Source organism: Dendropsophus ebraccatus, chromosome 1, assembly GCF_027789765.1.
Source record: "Dendropsophus ebraccatus isolate aDenEbr1 chromosome 1, aDenEbr1.pat, whole genome shotgun sequence".
In the NCBI taxonomy this organism is placed as follows: Eukaryota; Metazoa; Chordata; class Amphibia; order Anura; family Hylidae; genus Dendropsophus; species Dendropsophus ebraccatus.
Window position 1 is genome coordinate 76,894,237 of NC_091454.1, and position 26,186 is coordinate 76,920,422.

General features: G+C 45.3%; 1 protein-coding gene across 1 annotated transcript in view; it reads left to right on the forward strand.

Annotated features, from left to right (window-relative positions):
• The window catches only part of WASHC4 (WASH complex subunit 4), a 50,938-nt gene that overhangs the window by 19,174 nt on the left and 5,578 nt on the right, over positions 1–26,186 (forward strand). The window contains exons 13-28 of the mRNA XM_069973734.1: positions 393–553; positions 1,195–1,321; positions 10,711–10,836; positions 13,108–13,215; positions 13,742–13,888; positions 14,139–14,218; positions 14,359–14,464; positions 15,173–15,289; positions 15,569–15,737; positions 15,973–16,127; positions 16,608–16,682; positions 23,198–23,302; positions 24,721–24,855; positions 24,992–25,100; positions 25,739–25,805; positions 26,080–26,166. Of these exons, the coding sequence (XP_069829835.1) occupies positions 393–553; positions 1,195–1,321; positions 10,711–10,836; positions 13,108–13,215; positions 13,742–13,888; positions 14,139–14,218; positions 14,359–14,464; positions 15,173–15,289; positions 15,569–15,737; positions 15,973–16,127; positions 16,608–16,682; positions 23,198–23,302; positions 24,721–24,855; positions 24,992–25,100; positions 25,739–25,805; positions 26,080–26,166 (1,874 nt within the window). The remainder of the gene's footprint in view (positions 1–392; positions 554–1,194; positions 1,322–10,710; positions 10,837–13,107; positions 13,216–13,741; positions 13,889–14,138; positions 14,219–14,358; positions 14,465–15,172; positions 15,290–15,568; positions 15,738–15,972; positions 16,128–16,607; positions 16,683–23,197; positions 23,303–24,720; positions 24,856–24,991; positions 25,101–25,738; positions 25,806–26,079; positions 26,167–26,186) is intronic.

Here is a 26,186-nt window from a genome sequence, read left to right on the forward strand (position 1 = left end):
ATGTGCTAATCCTATTGGAAATGCTTGTCCTACACCTTGCATGGCAGCAAAGCATTTCAGGTTTTTCATCTAGACTCTATGGATCTGTCAGCATACTACAACCTGCTGGATTCTTCTAATCTGTCTTTTAGGCTAGGTTCACACTGCGTTTTCAGCATCCGTTTAACGCATCCGTTTTTTGCAAAAAACGCATGAAAAACGGATTGCAAAAAACGGATTCATTAGTGTGCATCCGTTTTTCCATTGACTTCCATTATAAAAAAAAACGGATCCGTTTTTTTTGGCGGACCAAAAAACGTTACTGACCCTATTTTTCTGGACGTTAAAAAAAACGGATCCGTTAAACGGATGCTGAAAACGTAGTGTGAACCTAGCCTTATCTGTCATTCCAGGTACCAGCAATTACATTAACAGCCAATGTGATTTGGTATGCAGACAATTTTCTAATCCAAAAGGTTCCGGCTGCAGCCAAATTAATGGACCGGAAGAGTTTACATTCCATAAAGAGTCAGAGAGAAAGTTACCTTCAAACCAAGACTCAGTCTCTAACCAAGTAAGTCAGATGGAAGACCACAAAAATGAGAAGACAAACAAGAGTATATTATTTACAGTATTTTTACACCAAAAATGTGCACCAGCATGTTCTGGCTTCATCTAATGCAATTAATTGCTTCCATCTAAATTTTTTTGCATTGTATTTTTAGGTAAAGTGTTAGTCATTTGTAATAACTTTTGACATGTCATCAGTTACTGAGCGAACAAAGTCTCACTCCTTAGACCCACTGTGATCCCAGGATACAGCAGTGGAAGTGTGCAACACTGCACGCCTCTCCCTGGCTGTGAATCAAATCCAACTCACTTGCATCATTACATTCTATGACAGTGAAGTGCACTGCTGTGCACTCTCCCCAGCTGTATCTCCAGATCACAGTGGGTCTGAAGAGTGAGACCCAGTGCAATCATCATGTTACTACAAATGACTGTAACACTTTAAAGGAGTTATCCAGCACTCCAAAATGTTGAAGATGTTGCTGCCATTTTGGTAAACATAACAAAACATATTTATGGTTACTAATATGGCAGCAACATCTTAAAAACTTTGGAGCGCTAGATAACCCCTTTAAGAGCAGATATTAGTTTAACTTGTTTGTGTTGCTTTTTACTACTAATTAAGAAATGTTTGCCTCCCTTAAGAGAGGTCCAGTCATACTATGTTTTCGTAAGTTCTTGGATGATGAAGATGGAATCCATATTGTCAAAAGAGCAGAAAGCTGAAAAATTTGCAGAAGATCTAACCAACAGATGTAACATATTTGTACAGGTATTAACTATTTTTACCTATTATTGAGGTTTACTGCCAAATGATCTACGACCAAGGGCGCAGCTGTATTCTGATAAGGATTTAACATCGGTAAATTTGAGACAAAAAAACACAGAGAAAAAGTATAACTCAAAGATTTCAACCTCGTCTATGTCCTGGTTTTGGCTTTCCAATACTTATGCAACAAATTGACCTAAATATTACTGCTTAAAGGGAAAGTATCAGCAAGTAAAATAAATCTAACCTGCTGATATGTCCTTTTTGTGCATGGGGCGCCAAGGATGAAGGTAAGTTTCTTACCTTCATCCTCAGTGCTGTTTCTGTGTTCTTTTTTTTTTTTTTTTAAATTCTTTATTTTCAACCAAGCAAGGAACAAGGCATGACAGTATCCAGCCACACATGCCGGAGGAGAAAAACATCAACATCAAATAAATGTCATCAGGAGTTAGCATGTAGCCACAATCCGGCCACAAGACACACTTAAACGTACAGAAAATCAGGAAAAGATCTCCAACCAACTGCGGGAGGACACCCCGCCTGTCCAGCTCGACCTTTTCACTTTATCAAACATAAACCATCACAAAAACACAAAACAAACATAGGACTACATTGTAACATCAGATGTGCGAAAGGAACGCAGAAACATATAAGGACACAGGACAGAGGGGGGGGGAGGGGGGGGAAAGGGAGAGATGGGGGCCAGCGTGTGTCAGCAGGTGTATGAACACTCAGTTTCATCTAACCTCAGGTAAAGGTCCCGTCCGGGAGGCATCAGCAGTACGCAGGAGATCTCTATAGGCATCCGTCTCCTGGAAGGTAGCCCAAGGAGCCCAAGTGGAGTGGAAGTTTTTATTTTTGGAATGAAGTTCTGCAGTGAGATCTTCCATCCACATTACGTCATTTACTTTGGCGACCCAGAGCGAAGGGGAGGGAGGGGAGCGTTGTTTCCAACAGAGAGGAATACATGCTCTGGCCGCCATTACTAAGTAACTCAGCAACGAATGTTTGTATGCCTTTAGAGGGATCTCGCTGTGGTGGAGTAAGAACAGGGCCGGTCCCAAACGCATGGACAGGCCGGTCACCTTCTTGATGGTTTCAATTACAACTGACCAAAAGTCAAGCAAGCGTGGGCATTCCCAGAACACATGTAGGAATGTCCCCTCAGCCTCCCCACATCTCCAGCAGTTAGGGTCAACCTGGGGGATAAGGGAGTGTAGTTTGGACGGTACTCTGTACCACCGCGAGAGGAGTTTGTAGTTAGCTTCCTGAAATTTGGAGCTGATGGAAGACTTGTGCGTCAGATAGAAAATTCCCGATCTCTGGGCCTCAGTAAGATTAATTCCCAGATCGGCTTCCCATTTAAGGAGATAGGGTGGTGGGGTCTCCTCCGGACTGGCCTGTAGTAACTGGTATACAATAGAAAGGGTGTGTCTGAGCGGTTCCTGGGAGTTGCAGAGCTCCTCAAAATCCGTGAGTGCACGGGTAAATTGGGTTGCCTGGGGCAGAGATAGCAGAAAATGTCTCAGTTGCATTACCCTCCAATGTCCCAAGGCACACGGTTCCGTCAGCGCTAGTAGGGTTTCCGCAGAGAGCCAGTCTCCATTCTGTATATAAAACTTGGCTCTATGGTTCCCAGCCACTATCCAGTCTCGGAATACCTTGTCCGTCAGGCAGGGGGTGAAGTCGGGATTCCCCAAAATGGGGGTCATGCTGGAAATGGGTGGCAGGAAAGCTTGTCTAAGCATCCTATCTGAGCATGTCGCCAACGCTGGGCCAATGGTGGGATGATATTTAAGATCATTAAGGCGTTCCACCGGTAGCCACGCTACAATATTCAGTGGCAAGCCCGTGTACGATTGTTCTATCGCCACCCACGGTTTCCTGCTGCTGTTCCTACACCAGTCTACAACATGTGATAACTGAGTGGCCAGGTAGTACTTTTTAATGTCAGGCAGTCCAATCCCTCCACGTTCCTTTGGGCATGTGAGTAATGATTTCCGGATGCGCGCTGGTTTGCCACCCCAAATAAATTTAGTTTGGATGGAGGATATGGAACGGAAAAAGGCTGTCGGGATGCGGATGGGGAGGCACTGGAGCAAGAACAAGAGTCTGGGTAGAATATTCATTTTATAAATGGCGCAACGCCCAAACCACGTGTGGAGTCCTTTCACCCAGCGAGTGCAGTCAGCCTTGACGGCATTCAGCAACGGCAGATAGTTACGTTGATACAGGGTACTGAGGTCGGCGGCCACATAAATACCTAGGTATTTGATAGCCTCAGCAGACCAAGAAAAACTGAAAGAAGAACGGAGGCGATTGACCATCTCCATAGGCAAGGAGATGTTCAATGCCTCCGATTTGGTGAAGTTTATTTTAAAATTAGAAAGTCTGGCATAGGTGGCGAACTCTCTCATTAAATTTGGCAATGCAATGAGGGGGTCGGTAATGAAGAACAACAGATCATCGGCATAGGCCGCTATTTTATACTGCGTCCTCCGTATCGTCATCCCATTGACGTTTGGGTTTGCCCTGACATGACACAAAAATGGCTCCAAGGTTAAAATAAAAATCAGGGGAGACAGAGGGCACCCCTGGCGAGTGCCGTTCCGAATCGGAAAGCCTTCCGAGAGGATGCCGTTCGCTTTGACTTGTGCGCTTGGTGAGGCATATAAGGACATGACCCAAGCTAGGAAGGAGGGGCCCAGACCAATAAACTTCAATGTTTCCACCATGAAGGACCAGTTAACCCTATCAAAAGCCTTTTCTGCGTCTGTTGAGAGCAGCATTAGCGGCGAGCTAGACAGGTTGGCTTTATGAATCAGGTTAATGGCCTTCATGGTGTTGTCGCGCGCCTCTCTACCAGGCATAAAGCCCGCTTGGTCTGGGTGAACGATGCGGTCCAGGAGGGCCACCAATCGTGAGGCAAGTATCTTGGCAAATAGTTTAAGATCTACATTAAGTAACGATATTGGTCTATAGTTAGAGCAAAGGGTACTATCCTTCCCTGGCTTGGGTATGACCACCACATGAGCGCGTGTGGAGTCACTCGGCAGGGAGGCCCCCCGTGAGATGGAATTATAGGCGGCCAGGAAGTGTGGGGACAGCTCTTCCTGGAACGTCTTATAATATGTCAGACCAAACCCATCCGGACCCGGGGATTTGCCAGTTTGTGTGGATTTGATCGCCAGTGCTAACTCCCCAGCTGAAATTGGCACCTCCAGGGCCTCAACATCCTCCGCCGACAGCGCGGGCATTCCCGATTGTGTAATATATCGACGGATTTTGTCACGGATCGTCGTGTCCAGCGTCGCCGGATTGTCTGTGTCCACAGAGTACAAGGTGGCATAAAACTGTTTAAAAGCCGCCGCTATTGCCCCTGGTGTGTTAGCCCGTGTAGTCGGGCCCGTTTGGACGAACGGGATATAGGACTGTTGATGTTGTGTCCGGAGCGCCCTAGCTAGTGAGCGCCCGCATTTATTACCGTGTTCGTAAAAGTGGCGCCTGCATTTAGCCAGTTTAGACCGGGCATTCTTAGTAAGGTGTGCTCTCAGAAGGTCGCGGGTTTGCAATAAAGTCACCCTGGTGTCTTCCGTAGGAGTGCGTTTATGCAAAGTTTCCAGCTCCTCCACCCTTCCCAAGAGCTGCAAGGTCTTAGCGGCATGGTCCTTTTTGAGTCTAGAACCGTGTTTAATCAAAATGCCCCTGGCTACGCATTTATGAGCCTCCCACAGGATCCCTGGGGAGATGTCGTCTGAAGCATTTGTCGTGAAATAGTCGGTTAGGGACTTCTTAAGATCCTCCCGGGCCGCTACGTCAGAAAGGAGCGAGGTATTCAGTTTCCAATTCCATTGACGAGGGACGGGTTGGGGGAGAGAAAGCTCCACCGTGGCCATCGCATGGTCAGAAAAGGTGATAGACCCTATTCTCGCTCCTGTAAGGAGATGCAGGTCCCTATGATGGAGAAAGCAGTAGTCTAGTCGGGAGTACATGTCCCTGACCGGAGAGTAAAAGGTGAAGTCTTTGTCACGAGGATGTAGTGTTCTCCACGTGTCTATGTACTGATGGGCATGTAATGATGCGTTAACCCTCTTAACCACCGCCGCAGGCAGGTGAGAGTGACCCGTGGAAGTGTCTGTCTTTGGATCTAAAGCTACGCTAAAGTCGCCCCCCATGACAGTCACCCCTTCTGAGAAGTCCTCCACCAGCTCCAAAAAGCGTTTCAGCACTGAATCCTGACCAGTGTTAGGCAGGTATATTGACACTAAGGTGTAGATGGACGAGGCAATTTTACCTTTCACCATCAGAAGCCTGCCTTCCCCATCACAGCGAGAATCAAGGAACTCCCAGGGAAGGGAGCGGGATATCAAAATGCTCACGCCCCGTGCTTTGGAATCATCAGTGTGACTATGGTAGGCATACGGGAACCACCTGTTAGAGAGATTGAATAAAGAGTTAGCCTTAATATGAGTCTCCTGAAGTAAGGCGACCTGTACACGCTGTGCCTTCAGGAAGCTAAGTAAGATGGACCTTTTACCTGGGTCATTAAGACCTTTCACATTCAAGGTCCCCACCAGAAATTCCGATTGTGAAGCAGACGCCATGGCCAGTTCACGTCCTCCTGCACACTCGCCCCAGGAAAGGGAAGAAGCGAGGGGGGGGGTGGGGGGGAGGGAGGTAGAAGCGAAGGTGGGGGAAGGGGGAAAAGTAAGAAGCGGAAGAGATATACAGACAGACAACAAATGGACGAACACCAACAACACTGAACGGGACAGTGAACACAAATGAAGAACTTAGCACCGAGGTGCACGTGGGTCAGAACGGCCCACCTCAAGAAACAAGGAGAAAGTAGAAAACCATGGAGGAGAGAAGCTCCCCACGGCAGCACAGACCTAAATCAACAGTGATGGCTATGGTCAGACCCCATAATGGGAGGGAGGAGGGGAAGGGGGGGGGTGAGGGAGGACCCGGTGGGGTGTAGGAGTTTAGGGAGAGGGGGTAGAGGGATAGGGATGTGGGGGGGGGGTAGAGGGATGGGGAGGTGGGGGGGGGGGATGGGGATGTGGGTGGGGGGAAAGGTGAAGTGGGGGGCATCAACGACCCCCATAGCATGCATAAAAAGCAAAACGCACTCGGTACCTCAGAGGTAACAAAGAAAACAGAAAACAGGACCCTGCCCGCACTTAGCCCAGAGTCTCCAGTCCCTGGTCATTAAGGCAGGGCTAGCCATAACTATTAACGGAGGATCAGTGCAGGAGAGGTTGCATTATTGGATTCCGCAAGGGCATGAGTGCTTAACAGGGTTTGCATAGTCTCAGAAATCTGGAACTCCGGAACCTTTCAGCGCCCCGGCGGCAGTAGACATCCTAATGGGCTCCCTTAGGCCTCCATCGGGAAGGGTAGAGACAGGTCCGCTCGTGGCGGGTCAGGTTCACTCGGCGTAGTTTCCGCAAGTGGGGCTCCGCGGGGAGGTCTCCTCCTCTGGGACATTGCTGAAGATGATTCCTGGTGTCCCAGCGACAACCAATCAGGGATCGCGATCGGTGGGATGTTCAGGAAGGTGAAGAGCTCGGACAGATCATCCGGGTGACGGAGCAGGAACGTGGAGGAGTCTTTTCTGATAATGAGATGAAAAGGGTGACCCCATCTGTATGAGGCGCCCACTTCCTTAATTTTTGCAAGTAGCGGCTGGAGCAGCCTCCGCATGTACAGGGTCCGCGCTGAGACATCAGGGTATAGGTGTACCTCTGTTCCCTCAAAGTCAATCCGTGCAGAGTCCCTCACAGCTTGGAGGATCCGTTCTTTATCTGTATAGTAATGGAGACGACACAGGACATCCCTAGGGGGGGCATTCGCATTCTGGAACAATCTGGCCACTCTATGCACTCTGTCTATCTTAAAGGTGGCCTCCTCCGGCCTATTTGTAAGCAAATTGAAAAGAGCAGTCACTCTCACAGCAAGATTATCAGCAGTAGACAGTTCGGGCAGACCTTTTATGCGAATATTGTTTCTCCTGCCTCTGTTCTCTTGGTCATCAAGGCGCAGAGCAACCGTTTGCAAATGGCGGCGGTTCACAGCAGCTTCCTGTTCTAGCATTGCCACTCTGGATTCCAGAGCTGTAGTGGCCGTTTCTGTAACAGATGTTCTAGAAGCAAGCAGTTCAACCTCTCCCCTCACAGAGTCTATTGCTTGCTGCTGTGCAGCTTCAATGCGGTGCACTATGGTGAGGATGTCCTCCTTAGTGGGCAATGCCTGTAGTAATTCCCTCAGGCCATGCAGCTCCCCCTGCAAGGAATGTGTGGATACTGCCCCTTGGGGATCATTCTGGATGTCCCTTACCGCTGGCAAATAGTGGGCCGAGATGACCGGGCCCCCTGAGTGAGAAGGAGGGGGTGAGGGCGCGTGGCATGTGGTGCCCAAAATGGCGGCCGCACCGGGGGGCCGACTCCCCACATCCATGGCTCCCATCTGTGCCGCCGCCGAGACCGTGGCCTCTGCGCTTCCGGCCCAGGAGGACGGCGGAGAAGTGGCGGGGACCCGTTGCGGGGATCCCAGTATGCAGCGCTCACCCGTGGAGTCGTCCCGTTGAGGTGAGGAGGAGAGGCGCGCGCCTTGTCTCTGCAGCGTCGGCGCCATGACAGGGTTCAGGCTGTGCTGCGTCCCGGGACTGGAGGAGCTGCGGAAGCGGAGCAAGCTGCTCCGGAGGGTCTGGGAGCGCTGGTGCTTACCGGGCGGCTTGAGGGGAGGACGTTTGCGGGATCCGGGCATCCCAGGGAGAGGTATGGGGTCAGGAGAGGAGTCGGTCTGCACTGCTATGGACGGAGCTCCTCAGGAGTGCTTCTTCACGCCGCCATAGCTAAGCCACGCCCTCCCTGTTTCTGTGTTCTATCCTTATATAATAAATAAATTATATATATATTTATTTATATCCTTAGGCCTTATTCCCACGTTCTGGACAACACGGACATAGAAGGCCTGTAGTGAAATGTGGAATCCAACATCTCAATGTGATGCTGGGAGCAGGGAAACTGTATCCCTATGAATATGCTCGGTGCTGTAATGACACAGTTGTGCGACTGCTTCATTACAGCTCTGCGCGTATACATATAGTTTTCCCACTCCCAGCATCACATTGGAGATGCTGTGTGGGGGTGAGTCAGGGGGATTCCACTGCAGGCCTTCCGCGTCTGTGTCATCTGTGAAACACGGAATGTTGGAATAAGGCCTTATACAGTGGTTTGGAGACTACTGCCCCCTGGAGCACCGATATGCCCCCAGCCAGCCTGTCTCTCCTAATGAATATAAATGGAGTGGGCGGGTCAGATAGGTGCTCTGAGGGCACCCCTAGTACGCCACATTTTAACCTAAGGATATAACTACTAACTACACGGAAACGCCGCTAAGAATAAAGGTAAGTAACCTTTTTCCTTGGTACCCTGTGCACAAAAGGGACAAATAAGCAGGTTAGATTTGTCTAACCTGATCATCATTTTCCTTTGAAAGTGTACTAGAGGATTAAGACATGGCAGCCCTATAGAGAATTGTTTAGGGAATGGAAAATGGCTAAACCTCCTTCTGCTCCCTGGTGGTCACTTCTGGTTCAAAAACCATAATTCCGTAATGGGGTGATGTATATGCCAACATTGTGCAGCTGTTGGACATCAAGTGTGGCCATGGTTTCGCCTGCACATGATGATTGGGATGTGTACCCACCCCCTCCATGTTTTTTAAAGCTTACTTCTGAGACATGGAATCGCCAGGAGTGAGCACTGGAGAGCAGAAAGGGTTCAGACGTCTCCTGCTCCCCAGGTCACACCTTTAACCCCTTAGCGACCCATGACGTACCTGGTACGTCATGGTGCCGCGGGGGGTGTTCAGAGCGGGTTCCCGCCAGGACCCCGCTCTGAACGGCACCGCTCCCGACTGCAATCTGCAGCCGGGCAGTGCCTCTATTAGCCTGCGCGGGTCCCGTTGCCGCACTGGCTAATTAAGCACTTCAATGCAGCTGTCAAACCTGACAGCTGCATTGAAGTGCTTTGTACACAGCATCCCTGGTGGGACGGATCCCCCCCCCCCCCCCCCCCCCCCCCCCCTCCCACGATGCAATCGCGGGGGGAGATCTGTTCTTCTGCCCGTGGCGGGCCTCAGCGTCGCAAAGACGCTGATCCCGGCTCGGCAATAGATTGCTGTGGCATGCAGCAGGCCATAGCAATCTATCACCGATGTAATAGATCATTGCTGTGTATATACACAGCATTGATCTCTATGAGAGATCAGTGCTATGTATATACAAGTCCCCCAGGGGGGCTTCTAGTTTATGTAAAAAAGTGTTTTTATTAATAAAAAAATCCCCTCCCCTAATAAAAGTCCAAATCACCCTCTTTTTTCCCATTTTATAAATATAAATTAATAAATAAACAAATAAATAAACATATTTGGTATTGCCGCGTGCGTAATCGGCGAACTATTAATTAATCACATTCCTGATCTTGCACGGTAAACAGCGTCCGCACAAAAAAATTCCAAAATTGCACATTTTTGGTCGCATCAAATCCAGAAAAAATGTAATAAAAAGTGATCAAAAAGTCGTATTTGCGCAATCAAGGTACCGATAGAGAGAACACATCATGGCGCAAAAAATGACACCTCACACAGCCCCATAGACCAAAGGATAAAAGCGCTATAAGCCTGGGAATGAAGCGATTTTAAGGAACATATATTTGTTAACAATGGTGTGAATTTTTTAAAAGCCATCAGATAATATAAAAGTTATACATGTTATATATCGTTGTAATCGCAACAACTTGAGGAACATGCATAACAAGTCAGTTTTACCATAGGGCGAACGGCGTAAATGCAAAACTCCCCAAAATCAAAACAAATTCGTTTTTTTTTTTCATGTTGACAGCGCAAATGATTTTTTTCCGGTTTCGCAGCATATTTTATTGAAAAATAATGCCTGTCATTGCAAAGTACAATTGGTTTCGCAAAAAATAAGCGCTCCTATAAGTCTCTAGGTGAAAAAATGCAAGTGCTATGGAGTTTTAAACATAAAATGGAAAACGCAAAAGCGCATAAACGAAAATTGGCTTTGACCTTAAGGGGTTAATGCATTAGTTGACATATGATTTTGGGTATGTAAGTGATGTGTCTTACTATTTCATACTTGCATTGCTCAAGCTTCAGCTAACTATTGCCACCAAGTATCTGGAAATGTTTTATCACTTCAGTGGGGGGTTTAGTCTGATCACTGCCATCTTCCTGTGTAAAATGGTTGTCATTCATTGTTAGAACAGATCTTGCCATTATGTTATCTATGAAATGGAAAATGATACTTCACTTAAAATCTATCTTTCCTTTATCTGCTTTTGTGTTTTCCTTTTTTTTTTTAGGGTTTTCTGTATGCCTGTGGCCTTAGCAACATCATCAAAACAACAATGAACTTATATATGTCTATGCAAAAACCTATGACGAAGACGTCCGTTAAAGCACTGTGCAGACTCGTGGAGCTTCTCAAGGTTAGCATTTTTTCTTTTCTTTTTGCTGTTCAAATAAATGCACTTTACAAAGGCGACATGGGTGTAATGAGGGTAGCTATTTTTGGGGAATCCCTTATTGGTAGAAAGTTTCTCTGAGGAGACACTGCGAACAGCTCCTTCTGCTATTGGAAATTGTCATTGAGAAGCTGTATCCTGCAGGGATCCTGGTATCAGGTGTTTGTTCCGTTATTTTGCAGTGTTAACAAAGAGTAAATTGTACACCACATGTTCCCCAATAAAATCAATAGACTATACAATGCTCTTTCTTCCTGCTGTCTACTGTGGCTAGTTGATGGGAATAATGTAGAACTCCATCCTATCAGGCTGCTTCCACAAAAGCATATTTTCCACCCATATTACTTTTTTTGTGTGCACCATAATATGGAGCTAATGTTCATTGGCTATTCACAAAATGAAGCCCAAAAATACCCTGGTTCTGAAGCAGATGGTCTATATTAGGTGATTATACAGTGTAATTCTTTTAAATCAACTCATTATTCATTACTGACTAATACAGATAGCACTATATAATAATACAATACAAATTGTTAAAATGAGAAATACAATGTGGGAATTAATTCTTAGTCTTAGTGTATTTTCAATGCATGCCCCTTTGACAACACCATTGTGGTCATAATGATGATCAGCACAGGGGCAGATCTTTCTTCTATGAATCTCTCTGACTCTTAGGCAGATCCCTGTATAACATTTGTTTTTTTAAAGTGACACTGTCACCCCCTATTTGCATTTTGACTGCTCTCCACAGGTGTAAAGGGTACATGTTACAGCTTTCATTACTTATTTTATACTATACCTCATGGTGCTTGTTCTGGTAAAAAGTAATTTTTATCACCGGTGGTTTGGTATATGTGGGCGGGGCCTCGCATCCATGAGGTCATTGCCGCATAGGCCCCACCCCCTCAGGGGCCATTGGAAGGGCCAGCCTAAAGCTCTAGGCTCCACCCCCCATGCAGCAATAGTCGCTGGTGGGGGCGGGGATAAGTGGCACTAGGGGCGGAGCGATGTGGCACAAAGGCTGCAAGGCCCCGCCCACATATACCAATACATCGGTGATAAAAACGACTTTTTACCGAAACAAGCACCATGAGGTGTGATATAAAATAAGTAATGAAAGCTGTAACATTTACCCTTTACACCCGTGGAGAGCAGTCAAAATGCAAAAAGGGGGTGACAGTGTCACTTTAAATGGTTAAAACTAGACTGTCGAAAACTCCTGGAAAAGCATCGGCGGGAACGAGATGGGATCTGCTGGTGACAGCATGGTTCCCTGGTACCTGATTCCTTGGCAGACTATTACATAGTAATAGAGGACCGTAAGGGTTTATAATCTATATACAGACGTGTCAAACTCAGGCCCTCGAGCTGTTTTAAAACTACAATTATCATCATGCCTGGACAGCTAAAGCTTTGGCTGTCCAGGCATGATGGGACTTGTAGTTTTGCAACAGCTGGAGGGCCTGAGTTTGACATCCCTGATCTATAAGGTGAAGGTAAATGGCAGCTAGGCAAAGTGTGGTGCAGAATTATTTTAGGTTATAGCCTTGTATAAAAAGATGTTTTTTCAGGTTACTTTTGAAGGTTTTAATGGTGGATAAGAGCCGGGTGTGTCACGGTAGTGAGGCTATTGTGTGAGGTACGAAAGGAGGTCATTGGAGGATTGGAGATGGCGTGAGGGACGGTAGCGGGATATCAGGTCAGAGATATACAGAGGGGACAGGTTGTGGATAAACATTGCACTGAACATCTAGTCTACTTAATCTACTAGCTGCTTTGTGCACTAAATATTGGATATTGGGCATTTGAGTCCTTGGTCAAGTCATCAAAAGGGTCGGGGTTTTTTTTTTCCCCCTAAGGTGTTTTCAGGGCTTATATGATTGATAGCCTCTCCACAGAACAGACCACCAATCACGGATTGGCACCACACACTGCAGTGAATGTCTCCCGGCCCACACTACTATACAATAAACAGTGCCCCACGCCCAGCCCTGCTCACTGCTTGATCTGCGGGATGCCACTTAGTGGCATTCCACCAGTCAGCAATTGATAGCTTATCCTGTGGATTGGCCATGAATCTATATTCCACAGACACCCTTTGAGTTTAACCACTTTCCGTGTTTAAACTTTTCTAAGCTTGTAGTGTAACTGGAGCATCACCTTCATATTGCTATTTTTATATTGTTCTTATAACTCACGGCTGCACAGTGAATAACACAATTGTTTCTATTCCAGGCTATAGAGCACACTTTCCATAGAAGAACTATGGTTGTTGCTGATTCTGTATCCCACATTGCCCAACACCTTCAATATCAAGCACTTACTGCCATCGCTGTTGCAAAGGTAAAAAAGTTCAAATATCTTCATTACTGAAGCTTCTTTGTGTGCCAGTTCAAAGTGTTGAAATGGGGTCCAAATTACACCAGTGATAAACTGCTGCGGGAGTCAGCTGGTAGGCAGATCAAGGGCTACAGGGCCACCCCCAGTGCACCAAACCACCTCGTTTATATATGAAGATAAATATACCTTCTAAATAGAGGTTTGGCTATACACTCTCTGCCCGCTGCCCCATTAGAATCTAGCAGCAGGTTAAAACCCACTTGCTGCTAGATTTACTTTAGGTGAATGTACAGGATCTGCAGCAGATTTGAGGCTGAGAATGTAGTGACAGCCATGTTTAACTATTTAGCTGCTGTGCCGGTAAAAATAAGGTTCCTATAGTTAGAAGTGCACTTACTGGATCAGCACATCTGTACTGTACATCTTAACAACCACTTCTGGGTTTGTCTTTGGTTTCCTTCCACCTTTTGTGTATCTGCCTTTTTAACTAACGTCATTTTTCCTTTTTTTGTGTGTTTAATAAATGCAGAAGAGAGTAATTTCTGACAAGAAATACAGTGAACAACGCCTGGATGTTCTCTCTGCCCTGGTCTTGGCTGAAAACACCTTAAACGGTCCTAGCACTAGGCAGAGGAGGCTTGTAGTGACCCTAGCATTGAGCGTGGGGACACAAATGGTAAGAATGTTGTGCTTCAGTGTATATATGTTTATTGTATGTGTATGTATGTGTATGTGTGTGTGTATATATATATATATATATGTGTATATGTGTGTGTGTGTGTGTATGTATATATATATATATATATATATATATATATATATATATATATATATATATATATATATATATATATATATATATATATATATATAAAATCCTGGAATACCTCATATAATAAAGCTTGTTTGCCTATTGTGCATTGTAGAAAACCTTTAAGGATGAGGAGCTGTTACCACTACAGCTTGTGATGAAGAAGCTGGATCTCATAAGTGAACTGAGAGAAAGGTATTGCCCAGTGTCTGTGCACATGCTGTAACTGTTGTGTGACCATGAAAGCTTGGTATTGCCACGATTTGAAGTGTGGATGGCAAGTCTGTGAAATACATTCATCAATACAGGTGCATGTTAATTTTTCCTTCTTTTAGAGTCCGGGCACAATGTGACTGCTGTTTCCTGTATTGGCATAGAGCAGTGTTTCCAATTTATCTAGATGATGTGTATGAAAATGCAGTAGATGCCTCCAGGCTACATGTAAGTAAATTCATACTATTTTTTACTTTTTTTTTTATATCTTTATTATTACTGTATACTGTCAGTAGAGCCAGGCATAGACACATTGGAGTATAATTGTTATATTTTATCGTATAGATGAAAATTAGCAGCACTCACGACTTTGTAGCAAATTCACCATTCCTTTATTGAAAAAACCACAACATTTTTATCGCAGGTGAAGCGCCAGTGCACGCCAAAACTGTGTTGCTGGCAACACAGTTTTGGCGTGTACTGGCGTCTCACCTGCAATGAAAATGTTGTGGTTTTTTAATAAAGGAACAATGAATTTTCTACAAAGTGGTGAGTGCCGCTAATTTCCTTCCATACAATATGATGAACTGAAAAACTGTTTACTAATATAGCTGAGCACCCCACATAGCTGAATACCGGTTCCATTTGCTTGCAAGGATTTACTCCTTATATATTGGATGGGAGAACGTGTTTCACGGGGAAGTAACTCCTGCTGTGCCGTTGCTGTCTCTTTCTTGCAGATTGTTATATTTTACCCATAGACCCAGCACATCCCAAGTATTATTTGCATTTGTCTTTCCTTTACAAAGCGTCAGACATCTTACAATACTAAAACAGAGTATGGCTTTTTAACTTAATCTTACTGTAATGTGTATGGGTAGCCCTAAAATAGCTCAGAGCATCAATAATGTATTTACACTTTTTCCCTTTATTCAGTATATGTTCAGTGCATTATGGAGCTGTGTTCCTGCAATGATGCATGCTAGACACTTGGAGTCTTCTGACATGTTACTGAAGTGCTATGACAAGGAAATAATGGAGGTTTTGACAGCGGTATGTATGTACAGCTCACATGGTGCAATTCATTGTGGGTTTATTTCTTCTGTAGTATTTTGGGAACTACATTGTTATTTCTGTATGGTGTATATGGCAATTCAGTATGAGCATATGTGTTTATGCTTCAGTTCCTGTATTTGATGGACACATTCTATCGTGGTTTGGGGAAAAGTTGTGCTACTTTGCATATCTTTATATTAGGCAGACGGGCACAACAGCCACAAGTGTCCTTTTTTTTTTTTTAATTATTTTTTTTTTTTTGTTTTACGTCTTTAGCATTTGTTAGACAAGCTATGTAAAGAAATAGAGAAGGACCTCCGCCTGTCTGTTCACACTCACCTTCAGTTGGATGAGAGGAATCCTTTTAAAACTGGTATGAAGGACTTGGCCCATTTCTTCTCTCTGACACCCATCCGCTTCTTTGACCGATGCATTGACATCAAAGGTAAACTCAGTATATAAAAGTATATTGTGATACATTTTAACAGTACTGAAGAAATTGGTTGTGCACTTGCATACTAGTCAGCTCTTATTCATAAGTGCCCCATCACAGTAACTACTGATATACCCATAGTGAATGAACACTGACTATAAAGGTTTTGTATTTTGTATTATATGAATGCACCGCCAGTTATATCCAGAACAGCAGAATAACAGTAGTTTTTACTTATGTTTTGCAGCCTATGTGACACATTATCTGGATAAAACTTTCTATAATTTGACAACAGTAGCACTCCACGACTGGGCTACATATAGTGAGATGCGGAATTTGGCCACACAACGCTACGGCTTAACAATGACGGAACCTCATTTACCAAGCCAGACGTTAGAACAAGTAAGTGTGTATTATTTTTTTTTAATAAAAGGGAAGCCTCAGGATGTCAGAAGTCCATGATATAAGTAGTTTATCAAATACATTTAAAGCTAATGTACCATCCATACATTCGGCCTAAGTTTTGCACATGAATACATTGGCGTAGGGAGTCTATTACAAGCATTGGCCCGGGCTGAAGCACTGGAGGTGGGCCGGCCCAGCTCCCAGTCGGAAGACACCACCGCCCCTGATGCGGCTCCATTAGAACAGACATAACTGTCATACATTTTATACTTACCATCCCTCCTGAGTCAATGGGTGTTTCAATTCCCACCGGCCGTTGTCCCCATTACGCATTCAGTTCTCCCCAACTGGGTTCCAGTGTAATGAATGGGAGAGAAAAGGACAATATTTGCCTATAGGTTTGTTCTCGGATGTGAAAGGTCTTCGAAGTGATAGATCCTTTTTAATTGTTAAAAAATACTGTTTATTTAATTGTAGGGTTTGGATGTTCTGGAGATCATGAGAAACATTCATGTGTTTGTATCACGCTACCTGTACAACCTCAATAACCAGGTATGAGTGTTTACCTTCCACCATGTAACAGTGACTCCGTTGTGTTTTCCGCTATTTATTTGACAGACACCACTACTTACCAATGACGTTTAAGGTGGCTAAGTAAGCATGGTTTCAACCAACTTTGCAGTGATCGATAGTACAAGCGAATATAAGAAACTAATATGATAAATATTATAAAAAAAAATGTAATAATGGCCAGATGTAGTGGAGCTCTTCATGTACACACGCAGGACAGTTTATCCTAAAAAGTCACTTGAAATGACAGGTACATTTAACACATATTTACTATGTCTACAGCGGACATTACATAAGCTACTTACTTTTTGTAGCAGGAATGTTTCCAAAGCTCGAGGAATTATATCAGAAAAGAGCATTGCACTGTTCTGAAAAAGAGATTATTCTTGTAGCATTGTTTGTAGTATTAACCCCTTAGTGACCGCCGATACGGCTTTCTACGGCGGTCACTAATGGGCCTTATTCTGCTGCCATCAGCTTTTTACGGCGATGGCAGAGAATAAGGCTGCGGGGCCGGGACGGCCCCCACCCCATCCCCCCGGCTACCGGAGGTAGCTGAGGGGTTGGGGCAGTGTGTGAGGTCCGTCCCGACCCCCCCCCCCCCTTACCGACGATCGCCGCTATTAACGTTATAGCGGCGGCCGTCGGTAAAGAGGATTACCGGTGCCGCCGCCACCTTTCATCTCCCCCCGCCGTGAATCTACGGCGGGGGGAGATGAAATAAGTGTATATCAGACCCCAGATCAGACCCCTCTAGTGCCCCGATAACTAACCCCCCTCCCCCGGCGGCCATCATTTCCAAGATGGCCGCCGCCATCGCTGTGAACCGACTAACGTCGGTTCACAGCGATTAAAAAGTTAAAATGAATGAAAGCCCCATGCTCTCCGCCACCGGAGGTAGCGGAGAGCATGGGGCAGTCATCGGGGACCCCCCTGTGGGGTCCCGGTACAAGCGATCAGCGGTATATACTATATACCGCTGATCGCTTGTACCATGTGCTCCCGGCACTTTTTATCCCCTGTCACCATAAATGATTGGTGACAGGGGATAAAAAGTGATGTCCCCCCACCCCCCAAGTCGCCCCCCACCCCCCCTGTCACCCCCGTCCCCCAGTCACCCCCCCCTTCCCCATATACGTTACCTGCTCCTGGAGCTCCTTCCTCCTCGACGTCCTGGCTGGTTATGAAGTGCGCATGCGCTTCACAACCAGCCAAGCTCTGAAAATTTAAAGTGACAGAGACCAATTTGGTCTCTGTCACTGAACTATGATTACTGTGATAGAAAATATCACAGTAATCATAGTAATACAGTGAAAATGAATGTATAAAGTACAAAAAGTGACAAACATACAAAAAAATAAAACACACACTTTTTATTATAGTAATAATTGCAGTTTACTCCCAAATTACCCCTAACCCCTCCCCAGATTACCCGTAACCACCGCACGTTGCCCGTAACCACCGCACGTTGCTCGTAACCACCGCACGTTGCCCGTAACCACCGCACGTTGCCCGTAACCACCGCACGTTGCCCGTAACCACCGCACGTTGCCCGTAACCACCGCACGTTGCCCGTAACCACCGCACGTTGCCCGTAACCACCGCACGTTGCCCGTAACCACCGCAAATTGCCAGTGACCCCCTCCAGATTGCCCGTAACCACCCCAAATTACATGTACCCACCCCAGATTACCTATAAGCACTTCAGTTTATCAGTAACAATCCCAGATTGTCTGTAACCCTTCCAGGTTGCACATAACCCCCCCAGGTTTCCCGTAATCATGCCAGATTACATGTAACCCCCCCCCAGATTGCACGTAACCACCGCGCGTTGCCTCTGACCACGCCACGATGCCTCTGACCACGCCACGATGCCTCTGACCATGCCACGATGCCTCTGACCATGCCACGATGCCTCTGACCACGCCACGATGCCTCTGACCACGCCACGATGCCTCTGACCATGCCACGATGCCTCTGACCACGCCACGATGCCTCTGACCACCGCACGTCGCCTCTGACCACCACACGTCGCCTCTGACCACCACACGTCGCCTCTGACCACCACACGTCGCCTCTGACCACCACACGTCGCCTCTGACCACCCCAAATTGCCAATGACCCCCTCCAGATTGCGGTGCCCATGTCAGATTACAGGTACCCACCCCAGATTGCCTATAAGAACTTCAGTTTATCCATAACCACCCCACATTGCCCGTAACCACCCCACGTTGCCCGTAACCACCCCAGATTGTCTGTAAGCACAGCAGGTTGCCCGTAACCAGCCCACGTTGCCTGTAACCACCCCAGATTGTCTGTAAGCACTGCAGGTTGCCCGTAACCACCCCACGTTTCCCGTAACCATCCCAGATTGTCTGTAAGCACAGCAGGTTGCCCGTAACCAGCCCACGTTGCCTGTAACCAGCCCACGTTGCCTGTAACCAGCCCACGTTGCCTGTAACCAGCCCACGTTGCCTGTAACCAGCCCACGTTGCCTGTAACCAGCCCACGTTGCCTGTAACCACCCCACGTTGCCGTAACCACAGCAGGTTGCCCGTGACCACCACACGTTGCCCATAACCACCACACGTTGCCCGTAACCACCCCGCGTTGCCTGTAACCACCCCACGTTGCCTGTAACCACAGCAGGTTGCCCGTAACCAGCCCACGTTGCCTGTAACCACCCCAGATTGTCTGTAAGCACTGCAGGTTGCCCGTAACCACCCCACGTTGCCCGTATCCACCCCAGATTGTCTGTAAGCACTGCAGGTTGCCCGTAACCACCCCACGTTTCCCGTAACCAGCCCAGATTGTCTGTAAGCACAGCAGGTTGCCCGTAACCAGCCCACGTTGCCCGTTACCAGCCCACGTTGCCTGTAACCAGCCCACGTTGCCTGTAACCAGCCCACGTTGCCTGTAACCAGCCCACGTTGCCTGTAACCACCCCACGTTGCCGTAACCACAGCAGGTTGCCCGTGACCACCACACGTTGCCCATAACCACCACACGTTGCCCGTAACCACCCCGCGTTGCCTGTAACCACCCCACGTTGCCTGTAACCACAGCAGGTTGCCCGTGACCACCCCATGTTGTCCGTAACCACCCCAGATTACCTGTAACCACCTCAGGTTGCCCATAACCACCCCTGGTTGCCCGTAACCACCCCACATTACCTGTAATCTCATTTTTTTTATTTTATTTTAGTAACTGCGCTATTCTAATAACCATTACTAGCTGCGGTTTTGCTCCTGTAAATTGGCGCTCCTTCCCTTCTGAGCCCTGCTGTGTGCCCATACAGTGGTTTATGCCCACATATGAGGTACCGTTTTACTCAGGAGAACCTGCGTTACAGATTTTGGGGTGAATTTTCTCTCCTGTTCCTCGTCAAATTGAGAAATTTCAAACTAAACCAACATATTATTGGAAAAATTCGAGTTTTTCATTTTTACTGGCCAATTTTGAATACTTTCCTCTAATACCTGTGGGGTAAAAATGGTCACCACACACCAAGATGAATTCTTTGAGGGGTGCTCTTTCCAAAATGTGGTGACTTTTGGGGGGAATCTATTCTGCTGACACTACAGGGGCTCAGCAAACGCACCTGGCGCTCAGAAACTTCTTCAGAAAAATCTGCACTGAAAATGCTAATTGGCGCTCCTTCCCTTCTGAGCCCGGCTGTGTGCCCATGCAGTGGTTTATGCCCACATATGGGGTACCGTTCTACGCAGGAGAACCTGCTTTACATATATTGGGGTGACATTTCTCTCCTGTTCCTCGTGAAATTGAGAAATTTCAAACTAAAGGAACATATTATTGGAAAAATTCGAGTTTTTCATTTTTACTGTCTACTTTTGAATACTTTCCTCAAATACCTGTGGGGTCAAAATGCTCACCACACCCCAAAATATATTCTATGAGGGGTGCACTTTCCAAAATGGAGTGACTTATTGGGAGATTTTACTCTGTGGACACTACAGGGGCTCTGCAAACGCACCTGGCACTCGGAAACTTCTTCAGCAAAATCTGCATTGAAAAAGCTAATTGGCGCTCCTTCCCTTTTGAGCCCTCCTGTGTGCCCATACAGTGGTTTACGCCCACATATGGGGTACCATTGTATTCAGGAGAACCTGCGTTACAAATTTTGTGGTACTTTTTTCCTCTTGTTCCTCGTGAAATTGAGAAATTTCAAACTAAAAGAACATAATATTGGAAAAATTTGAGTTTTTCATTTTTACTGTCTACTTTTGAATACTTTCCTCTAATACCTGTGGGGTCAAAATGGTCACCACACACCAAGATGAATACTTTGAGGGGTGCACTTTCCAAAATGGAGTGACTTATGGCGAGATTTTACTCCGCTGGCACTACAGGGGCACTGCAAACGCACCTGGCGCTCGGAAACTTCTGCAGCAAAATCTGCATTGAAAAAGCTAATTGGCGCTCCTTCCCTTCTGAGCCCTCCTGTGTGCCCATACAGTGGTTTATGCCCACATATGGGGTACCATTGTACTCAGGAGAACCTGCGTTACAAATTTTGGGGTACTTTTTTCCTCTTGTTCCTCGTGAAATTGAGAAATTTCAAACTAAACGAACATATTATTGGAAGAATTCGAGTTTTTCATTTTTACTGTCTTCTTTTGAATACTTTCCTGTAATACCTGTGGGGTCAAAATGGTCACCACACACCAAGATGAATTCTTTGAGGGGTGTACTTTCCAAAATGGGGTGACTTATGGGGGGTTTTCTCTCTGCTGACACTACAGGGGCACTACAAACGCACCTGGCGCTCAGAAACTTCTTCAGCAAAATCTGCATTGGAAAAGCTAATTGGCGCTCCCTTCCTTCTGAGCCCTGCTGTGTGCCCATACAGTGGTTTACGCCCACATATGGGGTACCGTTGTACTCAAGAGAACCTGCATTACAAATTTTGGGGTGCTTTTTCTCTCATGTTCCTTTTGAAAATGAGAAACTTTAATCTAAACGTATATATTATTGGAAAATTTAAATTTTCAATTTTTTTACTGCCTAATTGTGAATACTTTCCTCCAGCCCCTGTAGGGTTAAAATGCTCATTATACCCCTAGATTAATTCTTTAAGGTGTGTAGTTTCCAAAATGGGGTCACTTATGGGGGTTTTCAGGATACCAGACTTCTAAATCCATTTAAAAAAAGAACTGGTCCCTAAAAAAATCAGTTTCACGAAAATGTGATAATTTGCTGATAAATTTCTAAGCCCCATAACACCCTAAAAAAGTAAAATATGTTTACCAAATTATGCCAGAATAAAGAAGACATATTGGTAATGTGACTTAGTAACTAATTTATGTGCTACGACTTTCTTTTTTTAGAAGCAGAGAATTTCAAAGTTCATAAAATGCAAATTTTTTTAATTTTTCATGATATTTTGATGTTTTTCACAAAAAACACACAAAGTAGTGACCAAATTTTGCCACTAACATAAAGTGCCATATGTCACGAAAAAACAATCTCAGAATCGCTAGCATACGTTAAAGCATCACTGAGCTATAAGAGCATAAAGTGAGACAGGTCAGATTTTGAAAAATTAGCCTGGTCATTAAGGTCCAAACTAGCTGCAGCACAAAGGGGTTAAAGGAGAAGTCCCATGAAATGAAAAAATTACCGGGGGTTTGGGTACAGGAACATAATAAACAAAGGATCCTTGCCTATCTTTATGTCTTCATGCTCCTCCTGGAGGAGCTGGGTACATGATGTACACAGATGTCGGCTGAAAATAACAGACTGTCAGCAAGACCTGGGAACAGTGCTACAGGGGCATGGGGATGGGTAAGTATACTTTATTATATTCTGCACCCCCCTGCCTGCCTTTTCTTATTTCATGGGACCTCTTTTTTTTAAGGAATATGTCCTCTTTCAAACAGCATTACTCAATTTACTTACATAATTAAAACCTATGAGGCGCTAAGTAAACTTACATTGATTCTTTGTTATGGCCTGTACTGCTTTCCAGAGCTGCACTTGCAGGTCTGCAGATTCCAGGGCTGGAAACTCCTAAGGCTAGGTTCACACTGCGTTTTCAGCATCTGTTTAACGGATCCATTTTTTGCAAAAAACTGATGCATTTGTGTGCATCCGTTTTTCCATTGACTTCCATTATAAAAAAAAAACGGATCAAAACGGATGCGGTTTTTTTTACGCACAATAAAGTACTGTTGACACTACTTTTTTGACCGTTAAAAAAAAACGGATCTGTTAAACGGATGCTGAAAACGCAGTGTAAACCTAGCCTAACACCTTACTGGTTCATTGTCTGCAAATATGTTGGAAATTCTTGAAATTATGGGCTTTACTCTGGGTATTGTGAAGCATTCTAATATAAGAATTATAGTACTACCACTGCTTTAGGTGGATTTACACTTTATATGAATTCTAGAATGTTCTCTTGTTGTACACATGTATAAATTGTCCTTTTAACTTGATTAAGATTTCTATTGTTCCTTTACTTTATTTCTTTGCAGATTTTTGTTGAGAGGACCAGTAACAATAAACACCTGAACACCATCAATATCCGGCACATTGCTAACTCCATTCGAACACATGGCACTGGGATCATGAGTACAACAGTAGGCATTTTATAGTCAACTATAGCATAATTATACTTTTAGGTATATTATTAGAAATTTCTAATTGAAAGAAATCCTGATGTGACGTGCTTTTCACATGCATACTCATGTAGTGGCTGCTGGGTTACTGTAGCTCAGCTCTATTCACTTCAGTTTTATAACTGCTGGAACAGTAGGGTAAAAAGTATTCCTGAGGCTACAATTAGGGTTTAAAGGGGTATTTTTATATATTGAACATAATAAAGAGCTTATCTTACCTAACCACACTCCCCCAAGGTCCTCCAGCAGCATCTTTGGGTCCCTTGCGGAATTCTCTAACCGCCACTTCCAAGACGAACTCATCTCAGCAGTGACAGCCCCCCTCAGCCAATCACTTGCCGCAGCACCATCCTGCTTCAGTCAGTAATTGGCTGAGCAGGCTGTCACTGCCAAGACATGTCATTCTAGGAGTTGGCAGTGGGAGCATTCAGTGGGGGGATCCGAAGACGCTGCAAGAGGAGCATGGGGGAGTGGGGCTAGGTAAGAATTGGCTCGCTAAATATTTAAAGGGCTGAAGTACTTTAATATTTATTTAAAGGAGAAGTCTGTCGAAAATTTATATTTAAGTATTGTATTGCTCCCTAAAAGTTATACAAATCACCAATATACACTTATTACAGGAAATGCACACAAAGTGCTTTTTTCCCTGCACTTACTACTGCATCAAGGCTTCACTTCCTGGATAAAATGGTGATGTCACGCCCCGACTCCCAGAGCTGTGCGGGCTGTGGCTGCTGGAGAGGATGATGGCAGAGGGATGCCTAGTGCCCCTCCAGTGCCCTGTGCCCCTCAGTGTCCCCCTGCCATCATACTCTCCAGCAGCCACAGCCCGCACAGCTCTGGGAGTTGGGTCGTGACATTACCATTTTATCCAGAAAGTGAAGCCTTGATGCAGTAGTAAGTGCAAGGAAAAAAGCACTCTTTAATAAAAAAATAAAAAAAAAACTCCACACTTCTCCTTTAGGGTGCCTTCACACCTACCGTATCGCAGTAGAAAATCCGCTGCGGATCCGCAGCAGACCCGCAGCAGATTTGACTAAATGAATGAACACAGCATTAAATACGCACTGTCAAATCCGCTGCGGATCCGCAGCAGATTTATAAGTGCGGTTTGATGCTGTGTTCATTCATTTAGTTAAATCTGCTGCGGATCCGCAGCAGATTTTCTGCTGCGATACGGTAGGTGTGAAGGCACCCTTAAGGTCCCTAGCTTATGCAACCACCTACATTTACTTCAGGCATAAATCTAAAATAAAAATTGAAGTGACTGAACTCCCTGTGTCAAGCACTCCCACATCAAGCTTTGCACTAGATGTATCTCAGTGTATTCTTTTTGCCCAGTGTGTTTCTTTTGAAGTCATCAGTTTTTCTTCTTTCAGGTAAATTTTACATACCAGTTTCTACGAAAGAAGTTTTATATATTTAGCCAGTTTATGTACGATGAGCACATAAAGTCCAGACTGATCAAAGATATTCGCTATTTCAGAGAAGTAAAGGACCAAAATGATCAGAAGGTAAGTTGAGATGTTTTCTTTGGGAGGTCGTGATGTAGGGGTATATATATGTATGTGTTCTTTCCTGCCATGCTTTGAAGGGGGATATTAGCTGTCAATTTTCAGTTTACTCTTTTTGTGGTCTGCTTTTTAACAGTATCCTTACGAAAGAGCAGAAAAGTTTAACCGTGGCATCAGAAAGCTTGGCCTCACTCCAGATGGACAAAGCTACCTGGACCAGTTCAGGCAACTTATCAGCCAGATAGGTGAGCTAGAAAATGGAACTATTTTGGTGGAACTGGTTTTTTTTTGTTTGCTTGTTTGTTTTTTTTAATGGCGGTTTTGAGAGTATTTAAAATTGGTCTAAATTTGCACTATGCTGTGAGCTTAATGGCAAGCCCAGCACACAGGGTATCAATCAAGCTAGACTGGTTGGGAGGAGAGCAGTGGCAGCATGTCCACATGCTGCTGTGGCTCCAGCCCTGTACCCACTTACCAGGAGCAGGGTTTACAAGAATATTTAACTTGATGATCCCTACAAGTTTAATTTAACCTAAGTTTAAACAGTAGTTGAGATGACTTTACCACTGTAGGCATTTCCGCAAGATCCGCTGATGTGCTTCTTGGACTGAAAATGGCCCCTCAACATAGATTCTATACTGTCCGTGCTGTATGGAAGTGGCACATCAGCGGATCTTGTGGAAACATTAACAGAGAGCGAGAGGCCTGGGAAACGTCAGCTGCGGCGCAGCAGGACAAGCAAGTGTACATCACTGTCATGTCCTCTGCAGCATCTACCATTATGTGTTCATCCCGGACAACCCCTTTAAGTTCCACCCAAATGTAACTTGTTGTCTTGATTTTTCTGTGGCTGTTTTATGCTGACCATTACTATTCTTTGCAGGGAATGCAATGGGCTATGTTAGGATGATCCGGTCTGGAGGTCTTCACTGTTGCAGTAATGCAATCAGGTATACATATTAACATTCTATTCCTGGAAATGCAGATCAGTTGTAATACACGCAAGCGTATGGTTCTGTTTAGTTGTATGTAGGTGTTCGCAACGATTTGCAATTGCCAGTGCAGCCCATACTGCTGCTTACTGTATATGAATATGCACCTACATTACTCTTTCAGTGGCCATTCGGGACTGGGCCTGGAGAATTGATATTTGTGCTGTGTTTTTATTTTTGTTTTGTGCAGGTGTGTGGTTTTTTTCTTAGGGTTTTTTTTTTTTTTTTTCAGATTTGTACCTGATTTAGAAGACATAGTCAATTTTGAAGAACTGGTGAAAGAGGAGAGCTTATCAGAAGAAACTCAGAAAGCTGCAAGGTGAGGTTTTTCATTATGAG